This window comes from Arachis hypogaea, chromosome 12 (genome assembly GCF_003086295.3).
Source record: "Arachis hypogaea cultivar Tifrunner chromosome 12, arahy.Tifrunner.gnm2.J5K5, whole genome shotgun sequence".
Lineage (NCBI taxonomy): Eukaryota > Viridiplantae > Streptophyta > Magnoliopsida > Fabales > Fabaceae > Arachis > Arachis hypogaea.
Window position 1 is genome coordinate 105,837,466 of NC_092047.1, and position 15,994 is coordinate 105,853,459.

General features: G+C 38.2%; 3 protein-coding genes across 3 annotated transcripts; 2 read left to right on the forward strand and 1 right to left on the reverse strand.

Annotated features, from left to right (window-relative positions):
• Positions 1-1,416: 1,416 nt before the first annotated feature.
• Positions 1,417-6,270, forward strand: LOC112728050 (ethylene-overproduction protein 1). Its single transcript, XM_025778024.3, has 4 exons — positions 1,417-3,834; positions 4,202-4,493; positions 4,592-4,901; positions 5,554-6,270. Exons 1-4 carry the CDS (start codon positions 1,808-1,810, stop codon positions 5,781-5,783), a joined length of 2,859 nt encoding a protein of 952 aa, XP_025633809.1. The 5' UTR covers positions 1,417-1,807; the 3' UTR covers positions 5,784-6,270.
• Positions 6,271-8,100: 1,830 nt separating this feature from the next.
• Positions 8,101-10,293, reverse strand: LOC140176842 (uncharacterized). The gene is made up of 3 exons (XM_072208396.1): positions 9,466-10,293; positions 8,724-9,183; positions 8,101-8,618 (listed from the first exon to the last, which is right to left on the reverse strand). Exons 1-3 carry the CDS (start codon positions 10,291-10,293, stop codon positions 8,101-8,103), a joined length of 1,806 nt encoding a protein of 601 aa, XP_072064497.1.
• Positions 10,294-13,759: 3,466 nt separating this feature from the next.
• On the forward strand, positions 13,760-14,812 carry LOC112729367 (uncharacterized). The gene has a single exon (XM_025779598.3). It carries the CDS (start codon positions 13,825-13,827, stop codon positions 14,662-14,664), a length of 840 nt encoding a protein of 279 aa, XP_025635383.1. The 5' UTR covers positions 13,760-13,824; the 3' UTR covers positions 14,665-14,812.
• The last annotated feature ends 1,182 nt before the right edge of the window (positions 14,813-15,994 follow it).

Below are 15,994 nucleotides of genomic sequence, written 5' to 3' on the forward strand. Positions count from 1 at the left end.
CATTTGGATCCAAAAATAAATTTGATATGTTTTTGTTGATTATTCAGTTTTTTTTAACTGCTTGTAATTGTTCAAATCTGAACTAATTAAATGGAATAGAGTGGAATCTAATGCAATTGAATAAAGTGATAATGAATAATTTTATTCTACTTTGCTAAAAAATTTGGTCAATACTTATCAGCAGTATCAAGTGAACCTCAATTAACACAAACGCATCGAATTCATTTCTAGATCCAAATGAACCTCAAATAAACTAAGAAATGAACCGAAATTACTTAAAGGAATAAAAAATTTGGTCAATACTTATCAGCAGCATCATGTGAACCTCAATTAACACACAAATGAAACGAAATTAGTTCAATTTTAAATAAGCAGTCAAAAAAACTCAATTATCAACAAAAACACATACAATTTATTTTTGGATTCAGATGAAACTCACTAAACCAAGAAATAAACCGAAATTACTTAAGTTATAAAAAATTTGGTCAATACTTATCAGCAGCGTCAAGTGAATCTCAATTAATTCACAAATAAATCGAAATAAGCTAAGTTAAAAAATAAACCGAAAATTATTTAATGATGGCACTAAAAAAAATTGGAACCAATAAAGATGTTAACAAGACGTTGGTGTTGTTGGTGATGATGATAACGAAAGAGGAGGAAGAGAAGAAGAAGAAGCGTATACGAAGAAGAAAAATCTACGTGCGCGAATGTGAAAGGAAGAGGAAGAGGAGGAGGAGGAAACGAAAAAGAAAAAAGAGAAGACAAAGAAGGATATGTTTTGCGTTATTGAAATGCGCGTATATATACGCCAGCATGATAAAAGTGAATTTTATTGAATTTAGGCCAACTTAATTGAATTTAGTTGCTAAACATATTTGGGCACGTAAACTTTGATAATATATATAAAGTAGATGTTAGAAGAATCAACTTAATTAACTGAAATGATTGGCAGATCACATCTAACATGTTACACGAGAATTGCTATATATCTACTTCTGTTCTCGTTATTGATAGAAATATCGAAAATAGATACTTATCTCGTCTATCTCTATGTTATGTAAATCTTTTAGTTTTGTTTGGATCGGGTTCCTTAATATTGTAACGGTATTAGTTTTTTTTTTAGTTTATGTGTTTGTTTGATATGAGATGTTAGGTGATAATTTTTATTGGAAAATTGGAGTGAGCTTGGAGATAGATGCTGCTTGAATTGATAGAAAGGAGTTGTTCCAAGGAATCAGAATAAGATTATAAATCTCTAACTTCTTTGTATTTTATCATCAATCCAGCAGAAATCAGAACCAACTGCGAAACCAAGTGGCAAGTGCTAATTGGAAACAACATAGTTTCGGTTTTTTTATTTTTTATTTCATAAAAAAAGTATTATATTTAGACAAGAGCAACAAAAATACACATAGAATCAGAGAAAAATAAGGGAGTCTTATTTCATTCCAACGCAATAATAATAAAATAAAATAATCTGGAGGGTTACACAGCAAAACAAAACTAACAAAACTACCCTTTCCGTAACAAGAATCAAACAACTATTGGAGTTGTTTTTTTCTTGTTCCTCTCCTCTTCTCTTCTCCCACAACACCTATTTTCATTTCCTGCATCACCGTCGAGTTTTCTCATTTCGCCGGTGTTTGCAGGAATCCATAAACCGAACAAAAATATAAAATAAAATATAACAACAAAACCTCATGCTTTTGTAGTTTTATTTCACCTTTCAATGCCGCAACGGTGAAAACCTTTTTTTAAAAAAATTAACCAAATATTTTAACATTTTTATTTTTTTTGTTAGAAGATGCAACATAAAATCTTCACCAAAATGCGAAGCATGAAGATGATTGACGGGTGCAAGGGACCACCGGTCCGCACCTACAACCCCTCCGTCGACGCCGACGGCGGAGCTGGAAAGCTCCGCCACCACATCCAAGAGACCTTGAGAAGCCAAATCCCCCGTAAAAAATCGGTGCGGGGATACTCGCCGTCTTCCAACCTTAACTTGGAAGCTGCCGCCATCGTCTCCGACGGTACACTCCTTCCTTACGGACTCCCTGCGACGAAGCTTCTAGAACCGAAGATCGAGGCGACTTTGACACCTCTCGATTACGTCCAAACCTTAGCTGACCTGCATCGAAGAGCCGAGAACTCTGCCGAATTTGAAAAGGCAGAGGTGTTTCTAGAACAATCCGCGGTGTTTCGCGGCCTACCGGAGCCGAAACTGTTCCGAAGAACGCTCCGGTCGGCACGGCAACACGCGGTGGACGTGCATACGAAGGTGGTGCTTTCCTCCTGGCTCCGCTACGAGCGCAGGGAGGATGAGCTAATCGGGATCTCATCAATGGATTGTTGCGGAAGAAACCTTGAATGCCCTAAGGCAAATTTGGTGGCAGGGTATGATCCTGAATCTGTTTATGATCCATGCGTTTGCGCAAAACGGAACTTCAATTTTAGTACTGGTGATGAAATGGCAATGGAAGAGGCGGTTAATTACGATGATAATGACAGCGATGACGATGACGACTGCGACTTGAGTTTTTGCATTGGGGATTATGATGTTAGGTGTAGGAGAAACGATATGGCCTCGCTTTCGCGGCCTTTTAAGACAATGTTATATGGAGGGTTCTTGGAATCTAAAAGGGAGAAGATTAATTTCACACAGAATGGGTTCTCAGTAGAGGCAATGAAGGCAGCAGAGGTGTTTAGTAGGACTAAGAGGGTTAGCCATTTTGAGCCTAAGGTTGTTCTTGAGTTGCTTTCTTTAGCGAACCGGTATTGTTGCGAGGAGATGAAGGCTGCGTGCGACGCGCATTTGGCGTCCTTGGTTTGTGACATGGAGGATGCTGGGTTGCTTATTGAGTATGGATTAGAGGAGACCGCGAACCTACTTGTGGCGGCTTGCTTGCAGTTGTTCTTGAGAGAGCTTCCTGGATCTATGCAGTGCTCAAATTTCATGAAGATATTTTGTAGTCCAGAGGGTAGGGATAGGCTGGCCGCCGCTAGGCATGCTTCTTTTGTGTTGTATTATTTTTTGAGTCAAATTGCAATGGAGGAAGAGATGAGATCTAATACAACAGTAATGTTATTGGAAAGACTAGTAGAGTGTGCAGCAGATGGTTGGCAAAAACAGCTTGCATTTCATCAATTAGGTGTTGTCATGCTTGAAAGGAAAGAATACAAGGATGCACAACATTGGTTTGAGGCAGCAGTGGGGGCAGGGCATGTTTATTCTTTGGTGGGTGTTGCAAGGGCAAAGTATAAGCGCGGCCATACGTATTCGGCTTACAAGCTAATGAACTCGCTTATTTCGGATTATAAGCCGGTTGGTTGGATGTATCAGGAAAGATCTTTGTATTGTGTTGGAAAAGAGAAAATGATGGACTTGATGGCAGCAACTGAATTAGACCCAACTCTTTGTTTTCCCTACAAGTATCGCGCCATTGCATTGCTTGAGGACAATATGATTGGAGCTTCTATTTCAGAAATCAATAAAGTAATTGGTTTCAAGGTTTCTCCAGATTGCCTTGAGTTGAGAGCTTGGTTCTTGATTGCTGTGGAGAATTATGAAGGAGCTCTTAGAGATGTTCGTGCCATTTTGACATTGGATCCCAATTATAGGATGTTTTATGGGAATATGCCTGGTAATTACTTGGTAGAACTACTTAGTCCTCTTGCTCGTCATTATAGCCAGGCTGATTGTTGGATGCAATTGTACGATCGATGGTCCTCTGTTGATGATGTTGGTTCTTTGGCTGTTGTACACCAAATGTTGGAAAATGATCCAGGGAGAAGTCTCTTGCACTTTCGTCAGTCTCTCCTCTTGCTACGGTAACTTTCTTGTTTCATTGAAGTATTAAGTATGATGTAGTTTTAAACCAGTAATCAATCATATAGATTCTAATTTCAAATCATAATTCGTAAATTTCTGTCTTGAATAATTATTCTGAGTTATGGGATTGTCTGATGTGGTTTTTCATATAATTAATGAGAAGAGTGACATGTAACTAATGCTCTTATGTCTTGTGAGATATACTTTCTAAATATATAAAAAGTCATGTACTTTGATACATATGCATGTTCATGAAAAGAAAAATTCTTTGAGATACAATTTTTCAATGAAAGGCGTTCAGGAGCATAGTTTTAGTGTATTTTTTATCAGGTTTATTGTTCATCTTGGTGTTTTTGAATTTTGCAGGTTAAACTGTCAAAAGGCAGCCATGCGTAGCTTGCGACTAGCTAGAAACCATTCGGCCTCTGACCATGAAAGGCTTGTGTATGAAGGATGGATACTGTATGACACCGGTCATCGCGAAGAAGCACTAGCAAAGGCAGAGGAGTCCATTTCAATTCAGAGGTCATTTGAAGCTTACTTTCTCAAAGCCTACGCCTTAGCCGATTCAAATCTTGATGCAGAGTCTTCAAATATTGTGATCAAGCTCTTGGAAGAAGCACTTAGATGTCCTTCAGATGGCCTTCGAAAAGGACAAGTGAGTTGTATTTTGATTCACAAGCAACAATGTCAGCTTAATTTTAGTGTTGCCTTCCTCTCAGTACATAATATTCATACCATTGTTTCACATTTTAGGCATTGAATAATCTAGGGAGTGTCTACGTAGACTGCGACAAGTTAGACCTGGCAGCGGATTGCTACATGAATGCGCTCAACATCAAGCATACGCGAGCGCATCAGGGATTAGCGCGTGTTCATCATCTTAAAAATGATCGCAAAGCTGCGTACGATGAGATGACAAAGCTAATAGAGAAGGCGAGAAATAATGCATCGGCTTTTGAGAAACGTTCAGAGTATTGTGACCGTGATATGGCAAAGAGTGATCTTACCATGGCAACAGAGTTGGATCCTCTACGCACTTATCCTTACAGATACAGAGCAGCGGGTTCGTTTGCTTTCTCTTTTTATTTTCTATTACCATTTTCATTTGCTTTTTTATGTTAAGCGTTTAACACTCAATTGGGCCCTTCAAATTTGAACCAGCTTAAATTAACTACTGAAATTTTAATTGACTTCATTTAGACTCCTAAATTTATTATAATAATTTGTATTAGTCTCTGAACTCATTTTCATTAAGGTCGTGCTAATTTGATACATTAACTTGAAACACTTCAAAAAAAATAAAGCGACGTCTTTTAAAATTGGCATCTATTTTTTACCTAAATGACGTTATTTTACATAAAACGCGTCTCTTTTTTACTAGTGATGTTCATAAAACAAAATGTTTTTTAACTCTATTCGTGCAAAACAATATTATTTCGTTGAAAATTAAATGTCAATATAAAACGATGTCGTTTTGTTTTACTGAATATAATAAGTTAAAGTGTCAAATTCAGAATTTTAACTTGGATCAACTGTCAACTGAATTTTTAAGAGTCAATTTAAGTTCGGTCTTAAATTTTAAAGGTTAAATTGAGTATTAACACTCGCTATAAGTATCTTGGTAGAGTAATAGGATTATGATATGGATTATGGAGATGAATGTTTGAAACATGCTATTAGATTTTATGACTGACCTTGAAACCTGTGTGTGCCAGTGTTAATGGATGATCATAAGGAGGACGAAGCAATAGCAGAGCTTTCAAGGGCCATTGATTTTAAGCCAGATATACAATTGTTACATCTCCGAGCAGCATTTTACGATTCAATGGGTGATTATGTTTCCACCGTCCGAGACTGCGAAGCAGCCCTTTGTCTGGATCCCAGCCACGGCGATACGCTCGAGCTTTGCAACAAAGCTCGAGAACGTATTACAGAAGACAAGTGAGAGAATTAGAAATTAAAAAATCCACAATTTTTGAGTGTCCTCAACGGGGACAAGCCTATTCTTGCGAACCTATACTGTCTTTAATTGTTGATTAGTAATCATGAGTGATTACTTGCGTGATAAGGTTTCTCCAGAACCGGCCTGGTTGTGTACCTTTCAACCGATGTTCTGCGAACAATAGAAAAGTCTAATTTGGACCGAATCAGAAAGGAAGTAGAGGAGCAGGATAGCTTGTAAATATATGTAATGAATTATAGTTTTGTCTGCATATGATTGATTGAATTGCAGGTAGCTTATAGCTATTTGCTGCTGCTCTGTTTCATCATGTCCTAGCAAAAAGGATAATGGTGAGATACTGCAGTTATACAAAACATGTACATGATATTCAAAATGTGTTGTTGTGTAAGCTCAAGATTTAGAAGTCTGCAATTGTTTTTTTTTTTTTGGCCAAGTAAATCAAATGCCAATTCATCTTGTGTTGTATCAATATTTTTTCTTAAATCTTCTCTTTACTATATACACAATTTTTTGGAATAAACTTGTTAACCGGAATTATCTTTAAATAATACTATTTACTAAGTAAAAAATATAATACTATTTGTTAATTAAACAAAATTTTAAGTTTTCATGTGATATACTTTTATATCATTTGTTCATATTTAGAATTTATAATTTTATAATAAATTAATTTTTAGATAGCACTACACTCTTAAATACATTAGCATTCGCTTGCTAAATGCTCATAATATTACTAATGATTGCAGTTTTTAGGGGTTGGATTGGGTTTATCAAATCAAATTTGTGAAATTTTTTTATGGTATTTCTCAACCTGATAGGTTAAGAATTAATTCTTCGTAGATTAGAGTTTTATTTAAGAGTTTGTTATTGATCAATAAATTACTTTTTTTTTTAATAGAGAGCTCAACACTCAAGTGGAGCAAACAAGTAAGAGTAAAATAAGGTAACTCCTATGTCATCTCCGGTATGGCCATCGACAACATGAGTTATTTACAACACCACTCCTTTGCACATGAAAAAGTTTGAGCCACACAATCTACAACTCCTGTTGTCTTTCTCTGAAAAATGACGTCATTCCGTTGTAACCAAATATCCATATAGTTGAGTAGAAGCCAATTAGCCAACACTTGCACACTTCTTTCCTCAACGGCATGGACCTCCAGCTGTCAAAGTGTTCTTTCAAGGTGCCAGGTACAGTTCACGTCTGTCCAAACTCTGAAATCCAAGCACACCACACCTGCCAAGAATACTCACAAGTAACAAATAAGTGTTGAATAGTTTCTACTTCGTTGTTACACAACACGCATAAGGTCTCATTTTGTTGTAGCATTCCCAGTCTATTAAGCCGATCCTTTGTATTTACTCGACCTACCAATACAAACCAAGTGAACAACTCCACTCGAGGCGGAACTAGACCTTTCCAAATGTCCTTTGTGAATCTGTACCTCAGGAGCTCCTCATCCAAAGACTCTTCCTGCAATACCTGCACAAATGAGTTAGTAGAATAAACGCCTCCCTTGCCAAATTTCCACACCACTCTATCTTGCACTTCCGCTATTAATTTAACGGATTGCAATACTTGAAGCATCTGGTCTAGTGTATCTGTTTCCCATTGGCGTAATTTCCTCCTCCATTGGAAGTGCCAAACCCACTCTATCCCATCCCAGAACCCGCAGTCCCCAATTACTGATCCTTTTTTGTTTGAAAGCAAGAAGAGTCTCGGATAAGAGTCTTTCAGCTTTTCCACTTGGAGCCACTTATCCTCCCAAAATCTGGTGGATCTACCATCTCCTACTTCTATAGCAAGGCCGACAATCATCTTCTGCCTCACATGTTGTTCCTTTCTTTGCACTTGACATATGTCTCTCCATGGGCCACCTCTTTTTGGTAATTCCTGAGTTGACAATAAGTGATTTGGGTTCAAGTTATTACAGGAGCACACAATCTTCTTCCATAGAGGACATTCCACTTTTGAGAATCTCCACCACCATTTAAACAGTAGAGCAGCATTACGGACTACCGCATCACCCACACCTAGTTCTCCTAGCTTCTTTGGAACCTGAATCATCTCCCACTTTACAAGAGCCATGCCTGGTCGCCCATCATCCTTCCCCCAGAAGAATCTCCTCTACAGTGAGATTATTTTACGTGCCACCCCTATCGGCATCTTATACAAACTCAGGTAATAAATAGGCATGCTATTAATAACCGACTTTATGAGCACCAGCTTCCCAGCCTTACTAAGGACCTTTGCTTTCCACAAACTGAGCTTCTCTTCCACCTTGTCTATAATCGGCTTTCACGTTTTTACCAATCTCGGATTTGCTCCAAGGTTAATGCCAAGGTACCTCACCGGTAGAGCTGCCTCTTGACAACCCAGTAGCTGACACATCCGCCCAACCCACTCCTGACTGCAATTTACGGGTATCAAGTTGGACTTCTCGAAGTTAATGCTCAACCCAGACATCATTTCAAAACACCTCAGCATCCTCTTATAGTTCCTGACTGTCTCCTCCTCCGGTGGGCAGAATAATATAGTGTCATCATCAAATTGTAAATGCAATAATTCTATATTATCCCGACCAACTAGAAGTGGAGAGATTCGACCATTCCTTACTGTCTCCCCGATCATCCTGTTGAGCACATCTACCACCAACACAAACAGAAACGGTGATAATGGATCACCTTGACGAAGCCCCCTCTCCATTTTGAACGATTTTGACGGAGACCCATTAATCAAAATAGAGATGGAGGCCGTTCTGACACACTCCCTAATCCATGACCTCCATGTTCTGCCGAAGCCCATCTTCTCCAACACTGTATCAATAAAAGACCATTTAACTCTATCATATGCTTTCTAAAAGTCCAGTTTGATAATTGTTGATGCCTTCTTTTTCAATTTCAACCATTGCATAGTTTCACATGCAATTAAGGCTCCATCATGTATCTTCCTCCCCTTTACAAAGGCACTCTGCGATTCCCCAACTAAACCGGGCATTACACTCCGCATTCTTCGTGTTAACAGTTTAGAAATGACTTTGTAGACACAACCAACCATGCTTATAGGTCTGAGATCCTTTATCTCTTTAGCCTCAACGAATTTCAGAACCAACGCTACCCATGTGACATTAGAATCCTCTGGTAAAGTTGCTGTCTCAAAGAAGGTCATCACAGCTGTCGTGAACTCCATTCCAATTTCATCCCAACACCTTTTGATAAAGTTCATGCTGTACCCGTCACTCCCTGGAGCCTTAGAAGATTCACACTCCCAGACTGCCTCCTTCACTTCCTCCACTGACGGTAAGACCTCTAGGGCTTTAGCTTCCTCCCTCTCTAGCCGATTAACTAATCCATCCCTAAAGCTCACCCTTGGAGAATCCTCCTGGTGGTACAGGCGTTTATAAAAGTCTCAAATGGCAATCTTGATTCTTGCTTGATTCCTCACAAGCCTCCCTTAAATTACCAAAGACTCAATCCTGTTATGCCTCCTTCTCGCTGATGCTATATTATGGAAGTACCTAGTGTTTCTATCCATCTCATTTGCGTGACGGGATCTAGACATTTGCTTCCAGTGGACTTCCTGCCTTTCATACCACTTTTCACAGCACCACACTAACGCCCTCCTCCTTGCTTCCGTTGTACCGTCATAGCTTCCACTACTTACCATATCATCTACCTTCTTTATTTCTTCCTCCAACCTTTTTATCTTCTCAGTTATATCTCCAAAATGCTGCTTATGCCATCTCCTCAACGGTGTTGTCAGTGCTTTCATCTTCTGTAAGAAATGTATATCACCTAGTTTCCTCCACTCTTCTTTCACCATTCTCAGAAAACCCTCATGCGTGAACCAAGAGTCTAAACTGTGGAAGGGTCTTGGACCATCAAATTTTCTGCTGTCTTCCATAATCAAGGGGCAGTGATCTGATAAACCTCTAGGGCCTCCCCTTAAACGCAATTCTGGGTACACATCAAGCCATTCCACAGAAACCAGACACCTGTCAATACGACTGCACGACTGTCCTCTAAACCATGTATACTTCCGATCATTTAGCGCTAAGTCAATCAATTCCATATCATTTATCCATGCTCTAAAGTTTTCCGCAGACGCTGATAATCTAGTCGCTCCTTTTCTTTCCTCCATATGTACAATTTCATTAAAGTCCTCCAAACAACAGAACGGTACCTGACACAACCCTACAATATAACTCAACTCTTTCCAAACAGAGGCTTTCTCAGCTCTTTCATGCGGTCCGTACACCAACCCAACAGCGCAATGAAAATTATCTTTTACCACGACCCCTTCTACACACAGCCATCTATCCCATTTATAGCAATTAGTCAATTTAAAAACTGCCTCATCCCATATTAACAATAACCCTCCAGAAGCCCCAATTGAGCTTACAAACTCCCAACAAGCTCTATCTCTACCCCATATACGAGCTACATCAAAATTAGTCACAAGTTCCTTCTTTGTTTCTACCAAACCCAGCATGTCCAGCCTAAATTTACTTTTAAAATTCTTCAGCATACCAACCTTTGCAGTACTTCCCAACCCCCTAATATTCCATGAACTTATAATCATTTCAGAAAACTATTACACACCTGTTTTCGAATTTTTGGCCTGCTTCTTCGGACTTTTTCTTTTTGCTTTGCCTGTCGTCGTTTCAGAGCCATCGCTTCATTCTGCTCCTGTAAAATCGCCATAATATCCTCTTCATCACTGCACTGAGCACCTGATTCTACAGCTAGCTTCCATGCCTCTTTATTTTCAGCCATTTTCTCTTCCCAGCTCGGCCTTTGTTCTTCATTGTGAATGTCCGTATCACCCTCCAAGCCAGCCCCCAGCTCCCGGCCTGATTGTGTACAGTGATCACGCTCTTTCTCTTGCGCGCTGCCGTTTACCTGAACCAACGCCTCCGTCACAATTTCCCCCTCCTCCAGTCCCACGCCTGTATCACCACATAGCTGCTACTCATGCTCTGATGCGCTTTGGCTTGTAAATCTGCCGGTGACGTTGCCAAGGCTCTCATCTCCAAGAAGCCTCAGTCTCTCTTCTGAGTTATAGAGCCCTGGTCGTTCTTGGCTCGGTTCTGTGTTTGTGCCCCTTTCCTCCCGGCATCTTTGTTCTTTACTACCGCCGTTCCTGGCATCCCCATCGCCAGGCTTCATTCTCGCAAGCATCTCCGCCGCCTTCTCCCGTGCGGTCTCCACCGGCGCCAACTTGTGACCACAGCCCTCCTCCATATCTGATCGCGGAGCAGCCGCTATGTCCCTCACCCGGTCAGACTCTGCTGGCGCCACGTCTCAGATCTGCAGCCCTCCTTCTTGCCGAGTTAACAAGGCGGCATCTCTCCCCGCCGGCGACGTGGTCGGACCGTGGCCTACTTCCCATCTTTTCCTCATGCCAGGCTCTGCTAGGCTTGATCCAAGACGCGCATTGAGGAGGGAGGCGCGACCTAGCTGCTGTCTCTCAGTCCGGGCCAGGATGGATACCGGGTCAGTGTCTACCCAGTTTGGGCTGCCCGTTCTTGCCCACTTCTCCCCATTCCCTCCGTTTTCTTTGCTCCCCCTAATGGGCCTGGTATCTGCCAGCCCATATCCATTTCTTGTGCCATTACGGGCTTGGTTGTCATTACATCTGTAATAAACATGGGATATTGTTTCCTCAGAATCCACCTCATCATGAGATGATCGCTGAGAATCTTCCTCCGCCTTTAATGTCGCGTAACTGCCATTTCTAGGATACAAATTTGAATTTTTATGATTCCATTCATTTAAATTAACATATGAATTTACCAATCTATCCTTTTCTTGTTCAGCCATTCTATTGTCCACCGTCGTCAGAACTGCCACCTGATCCCAAACAATCTCCGGCCGTTCGTCACCCTTATTCAGTATGCCACCATGTTCTTCGCGCTGTACCTTTCCTCCATCTACTCTATTCCTGTCGCCTGTCCCCTGCTTACTCTCCCGAAAGCATTCTTCCCGATATACCTCACCTCCCACTTCTCGTACAAGGACATCAAATCCACTTGCACCTATTGTAACATGTATCCATTCGTTGATCATATCAAAGACACACGTATCAATCAGTACCCGACCCGCACTAAACAAATTGCATGATTCTGTTAGCTTATCACACATCAATACCTTTCCCCATTGCTCTCCAATTTTAAGAAAAGTGTCCCTGGACCATGCGTGCAATGGGACTCCATAGCAATCCAACCAAACTCTTCTAGACTCACTCTTCTCCGTCTCGTCCCATCTCCATACCATATAAAACATCCTTAATAAGTCGTTCATTCTAAAGGTGTAAGCTTCCTCAACACTAAGCACAGAGTCGAACGTTATCAAAGCTTTATATGCTCCCAACTCCCTTACGTGCGTTACACCTGGCCATTCGTTATGAATCTTTTACTTCAAGGTAGTAAAGTCGATCGCCCGCTTCGTCCCTCCGACGGTACTTCTCTGTAGTCAGGCAACATTCTCATTGACTATCGGTACTTCTACCTTCTTTGTCCATCCATTATTATTAGGATCTTTGGCGAGAGTACTAGACGGCTGCCTCACCCCTTTCTCTTCTGTTCCTTTCACACTCCTTGGTTGTGAGTTGTTACCTCTTGCATTCTCTGTGGTGATGACCTTCACTGCTTTGTTCGTTGTATTCCGGAACACCGCTCCCCTTCTATACTTCGCTTCTCCAACAAACAGTCTTTTGCCTCTCAACACCATACTATTCATATTTGCAACAGCTTTCAGAGCTCCTCCCTTTGTAGTGTATCGCACAAATGTAAACAGATAGATATGTCCATTTTTGTTCTTTCGCAACAGATATATGTCGATGATTTTACCTGTCCATTTGAACATGTGAAACAATTCCCTTTTCGATATATCTTCTGACAAATTGTCAACGAAGATGGAGAAAGAATCGAGCTCCAATCGTTGATACTCTTCTTTATTCCAAACCCTAGGATCTTTATCATGTTTATTTGAATTAGTATTTCCCCCTGTGTTTCCCCACCTCACTCGCTCCCGGTTTCTCTCTCGAAACATATTTTAGAGTTTTTGATCAATAAATTACTACATGCACAAGACAGAATTCAAATCATAGATATTTATTTAAACGAATTAATGAATTAACTATTAGATTAACTTGAATCGGTTAAATTCTTAAATTCTTTTTTCTTTTTTCTTTTTTTTTTGTCAAAAAATTCTCTTATATACCCAATGAGGATTCCTGGTTGAGGCAAGTTATGAAAGCCCATGAGAATAAATCTAGTTTAGTTGATGAACAAAAATGTTGCCCAAACTCTAAACAAAACGAGTTGTTGACTAAAAATAAAAGATATGTTCAAACAAAAAATTAGTTAAACCAAAAATAAGTCCAAAAGCAAAAAAAATATTAAAAAAGATGCATGTCGCGGTAGACTTTCTAGATATTATTTCCATATCTATATTAAAATTTGAGTTAATAAAGTTTCTAGATATTATTTCCATATCTAGATTGACATTTGAGTTTATAAAGGGAAAAGTGAAAAGTTAATCTGCATGATTAGTAACTTTCACTGGAAATAAAAGTTAAAAAAGATCAATTTTATTTTTCACAAAAAATTTTCGCTTTAGAATTTTTTTTTCTTTTTTGATGTTAATTGATACCTAATTATATTCAAATGCAAAAATTAAGCATGTAAGTATGTATCACTATTTAGCATTGCTTTTTGTTGCAAAGGTGATATAATTCATGAGCCAATACCCTAGGTATTCTTTCAACAAGAGATTCATAGTTTCTCTTGAATCTTCACACGTGGAAAGCACTTTTCAACACACTTGTGACCACTTTAAAAAACCCTCAAAACTTTCTTTTTTCAAAGTAGTTTTTATTATTTTCACCTTATGCCCGTGTCTCCAACTGCAAATTAAACTATATTTATTCCACCCCCAACTAACCAGATCTGAATAATTATCTCATGAAATTTATATGGAGGAATAATATGAATGAGAAGATTAGAGAGAGTACACCATAATGGACTTGTTGAAACAACAACGCCCAAGAAAGCTGAACTTGAATGCACCACTTTTATCAACAAAGCGTTACGGTTTTTCTTCACCGTCAGATAATAATTCACTGTGTGCAGGTGCAGGAGTTCCATTTTCGTGGGAGCAAGCACCAGGAAAGCCAAAGCACAATGACAAGAATGATTACGCCGAAGGCGGCGACACCCCTCGGCCAAGACTTCCACCACCGGTCGCTGATGTTAGCGACGATGACGACGACGATGACGACGACGAGGTTTACTCAGATGCTATGGATGTTTTCTCTCTTTCAGAAGCTCTGGACATTGTTCAAAAGAAATCAGAGAAGGCGCGTTACAATAACAACAGTAACACTAACGAAGGATTGTTGCGATTAAAGATTCAAGAATCTGACGGTTACCAATCGCCGACTTACATGATCAACCGCTTCCTTCCCGATGCGACGGCGTTGGCCGCCTCCTCCGCATTGCATTTTCCGAGCAACTGCGACGAGAAAGGTTGCGAAACGTGCAGTTACCAAGAATGTTGTTTATCATCAGCAAGATCCTCCGGCGTGAGAAATGATAATTATAACGATAATGCTTATTCTTATTCTTATTCTTACTCTCCGAAAGCTTGTTATTGCGGCCTTGAGGTTCTGTTGCCGTGGCGCGTGAAGCATAAGCTTTGTTCCATGAAGAACCCTGTATTGTTGCCGCCTCTTAAGAAGAAGAAGGCGGAGGAGCATAATCAGCGCGGTGGCGCCAAGCAGAAGAAGCATCGGCGTCGTTCTTCGTCATCAACACTTACACACTTGCCTTGTACAAATTCTAAAGAGGATAGTATATGATTGTTATTAGTAGAGTTCTTTCTTAATTTCTTCATTTTTTTTTCCCTTTCATTGTTATTAGTATATGTTCACCTGTATATGTATTAGTTCGTTCCAATAATTCTCTCGTTTATTTATAGAACAAGGCATAACACTGATGTTCCATGCATAAGCTTATATTTTTTTTATTGACTAGTTTTGTCTATGAATTAACTAGTACATACTCATCTTATATAATTTGTAACAACATCATTTGAACCCTTTCATCACGTTTGACCTCACAAGATTACATTGATGAAAGTTAGTTAATTTCTCATTTTATAAATCAATTATGTTAGTTGTATACTAAAATTAACCATTAAAATTAATTATTAATATAAAATACATATTGAGATACAAAATCAATAATATTATAGGATTAGCATAATTTATTTTTTTTTTTTTTTGTCATTAGTTAACAATTAATATTTAAAAATATTTGTTAAAAATATATCATTAAACTACTGAATAAAAAATATTAAATTGTTGACTAAAAATTTTGGTTAATATAAAATAAATTTGTTGGTCATTAAATTCTTTATATAAAATATATATTAAAAATATTGTTTATACATAAATATATAATGAATAATTTTAATAATTATTTTTAATATACATATAATATTTTTTTATAAATACTCGTTTATTTACACATTGACAAGTGCAAAATAAATGGCCTCTTAGTCCCTTTTATTATATTTTATTATATTTCCTTTCACTTATTTTATGTTTCTGAAGTTTTAAATAATTCGTTATTGATAAAAATAAAAAATATATAGAATACATATATTGTTGAGTAATGTTATTCAATGTGACTGATAAAAAAATAATTTTTTATATTATAAATAAAAAATGAACAAAGAATTATATAAAAAGAGAGATACAGATACTTAAGAATTTTAAGAATATAAAATATGGTTAGGAGGAGAATTATGCGAGAGGTCCGCATAAGTGCACTAAAATAAATTAAAATAGTATTTGCGACCATTATTCTTCGGTTTAGGGATAACTTCAAAAATTTGTCCGGCTGTAAAAGAAGAATGTCACAAAATTATTATAATTTATTATTTTTTATAATCAGTTAATCATTAATATTTAAAAATATAAAATAAAATATATTATTAAATTATTAAAATAAAAAAATTAAATTAAAAAAATTGAATTAATAATTAAATAATAGTCATAAATAATAAATTACGGTCTTCTTAATATTTTTCGTTATAAAATTTGCCATCAAATTTAAGTATTATCAGTGCACTCCGTGACTATTTTAGACTATTGTTGGTTAAACCATCACAAATCTGTAGCATTT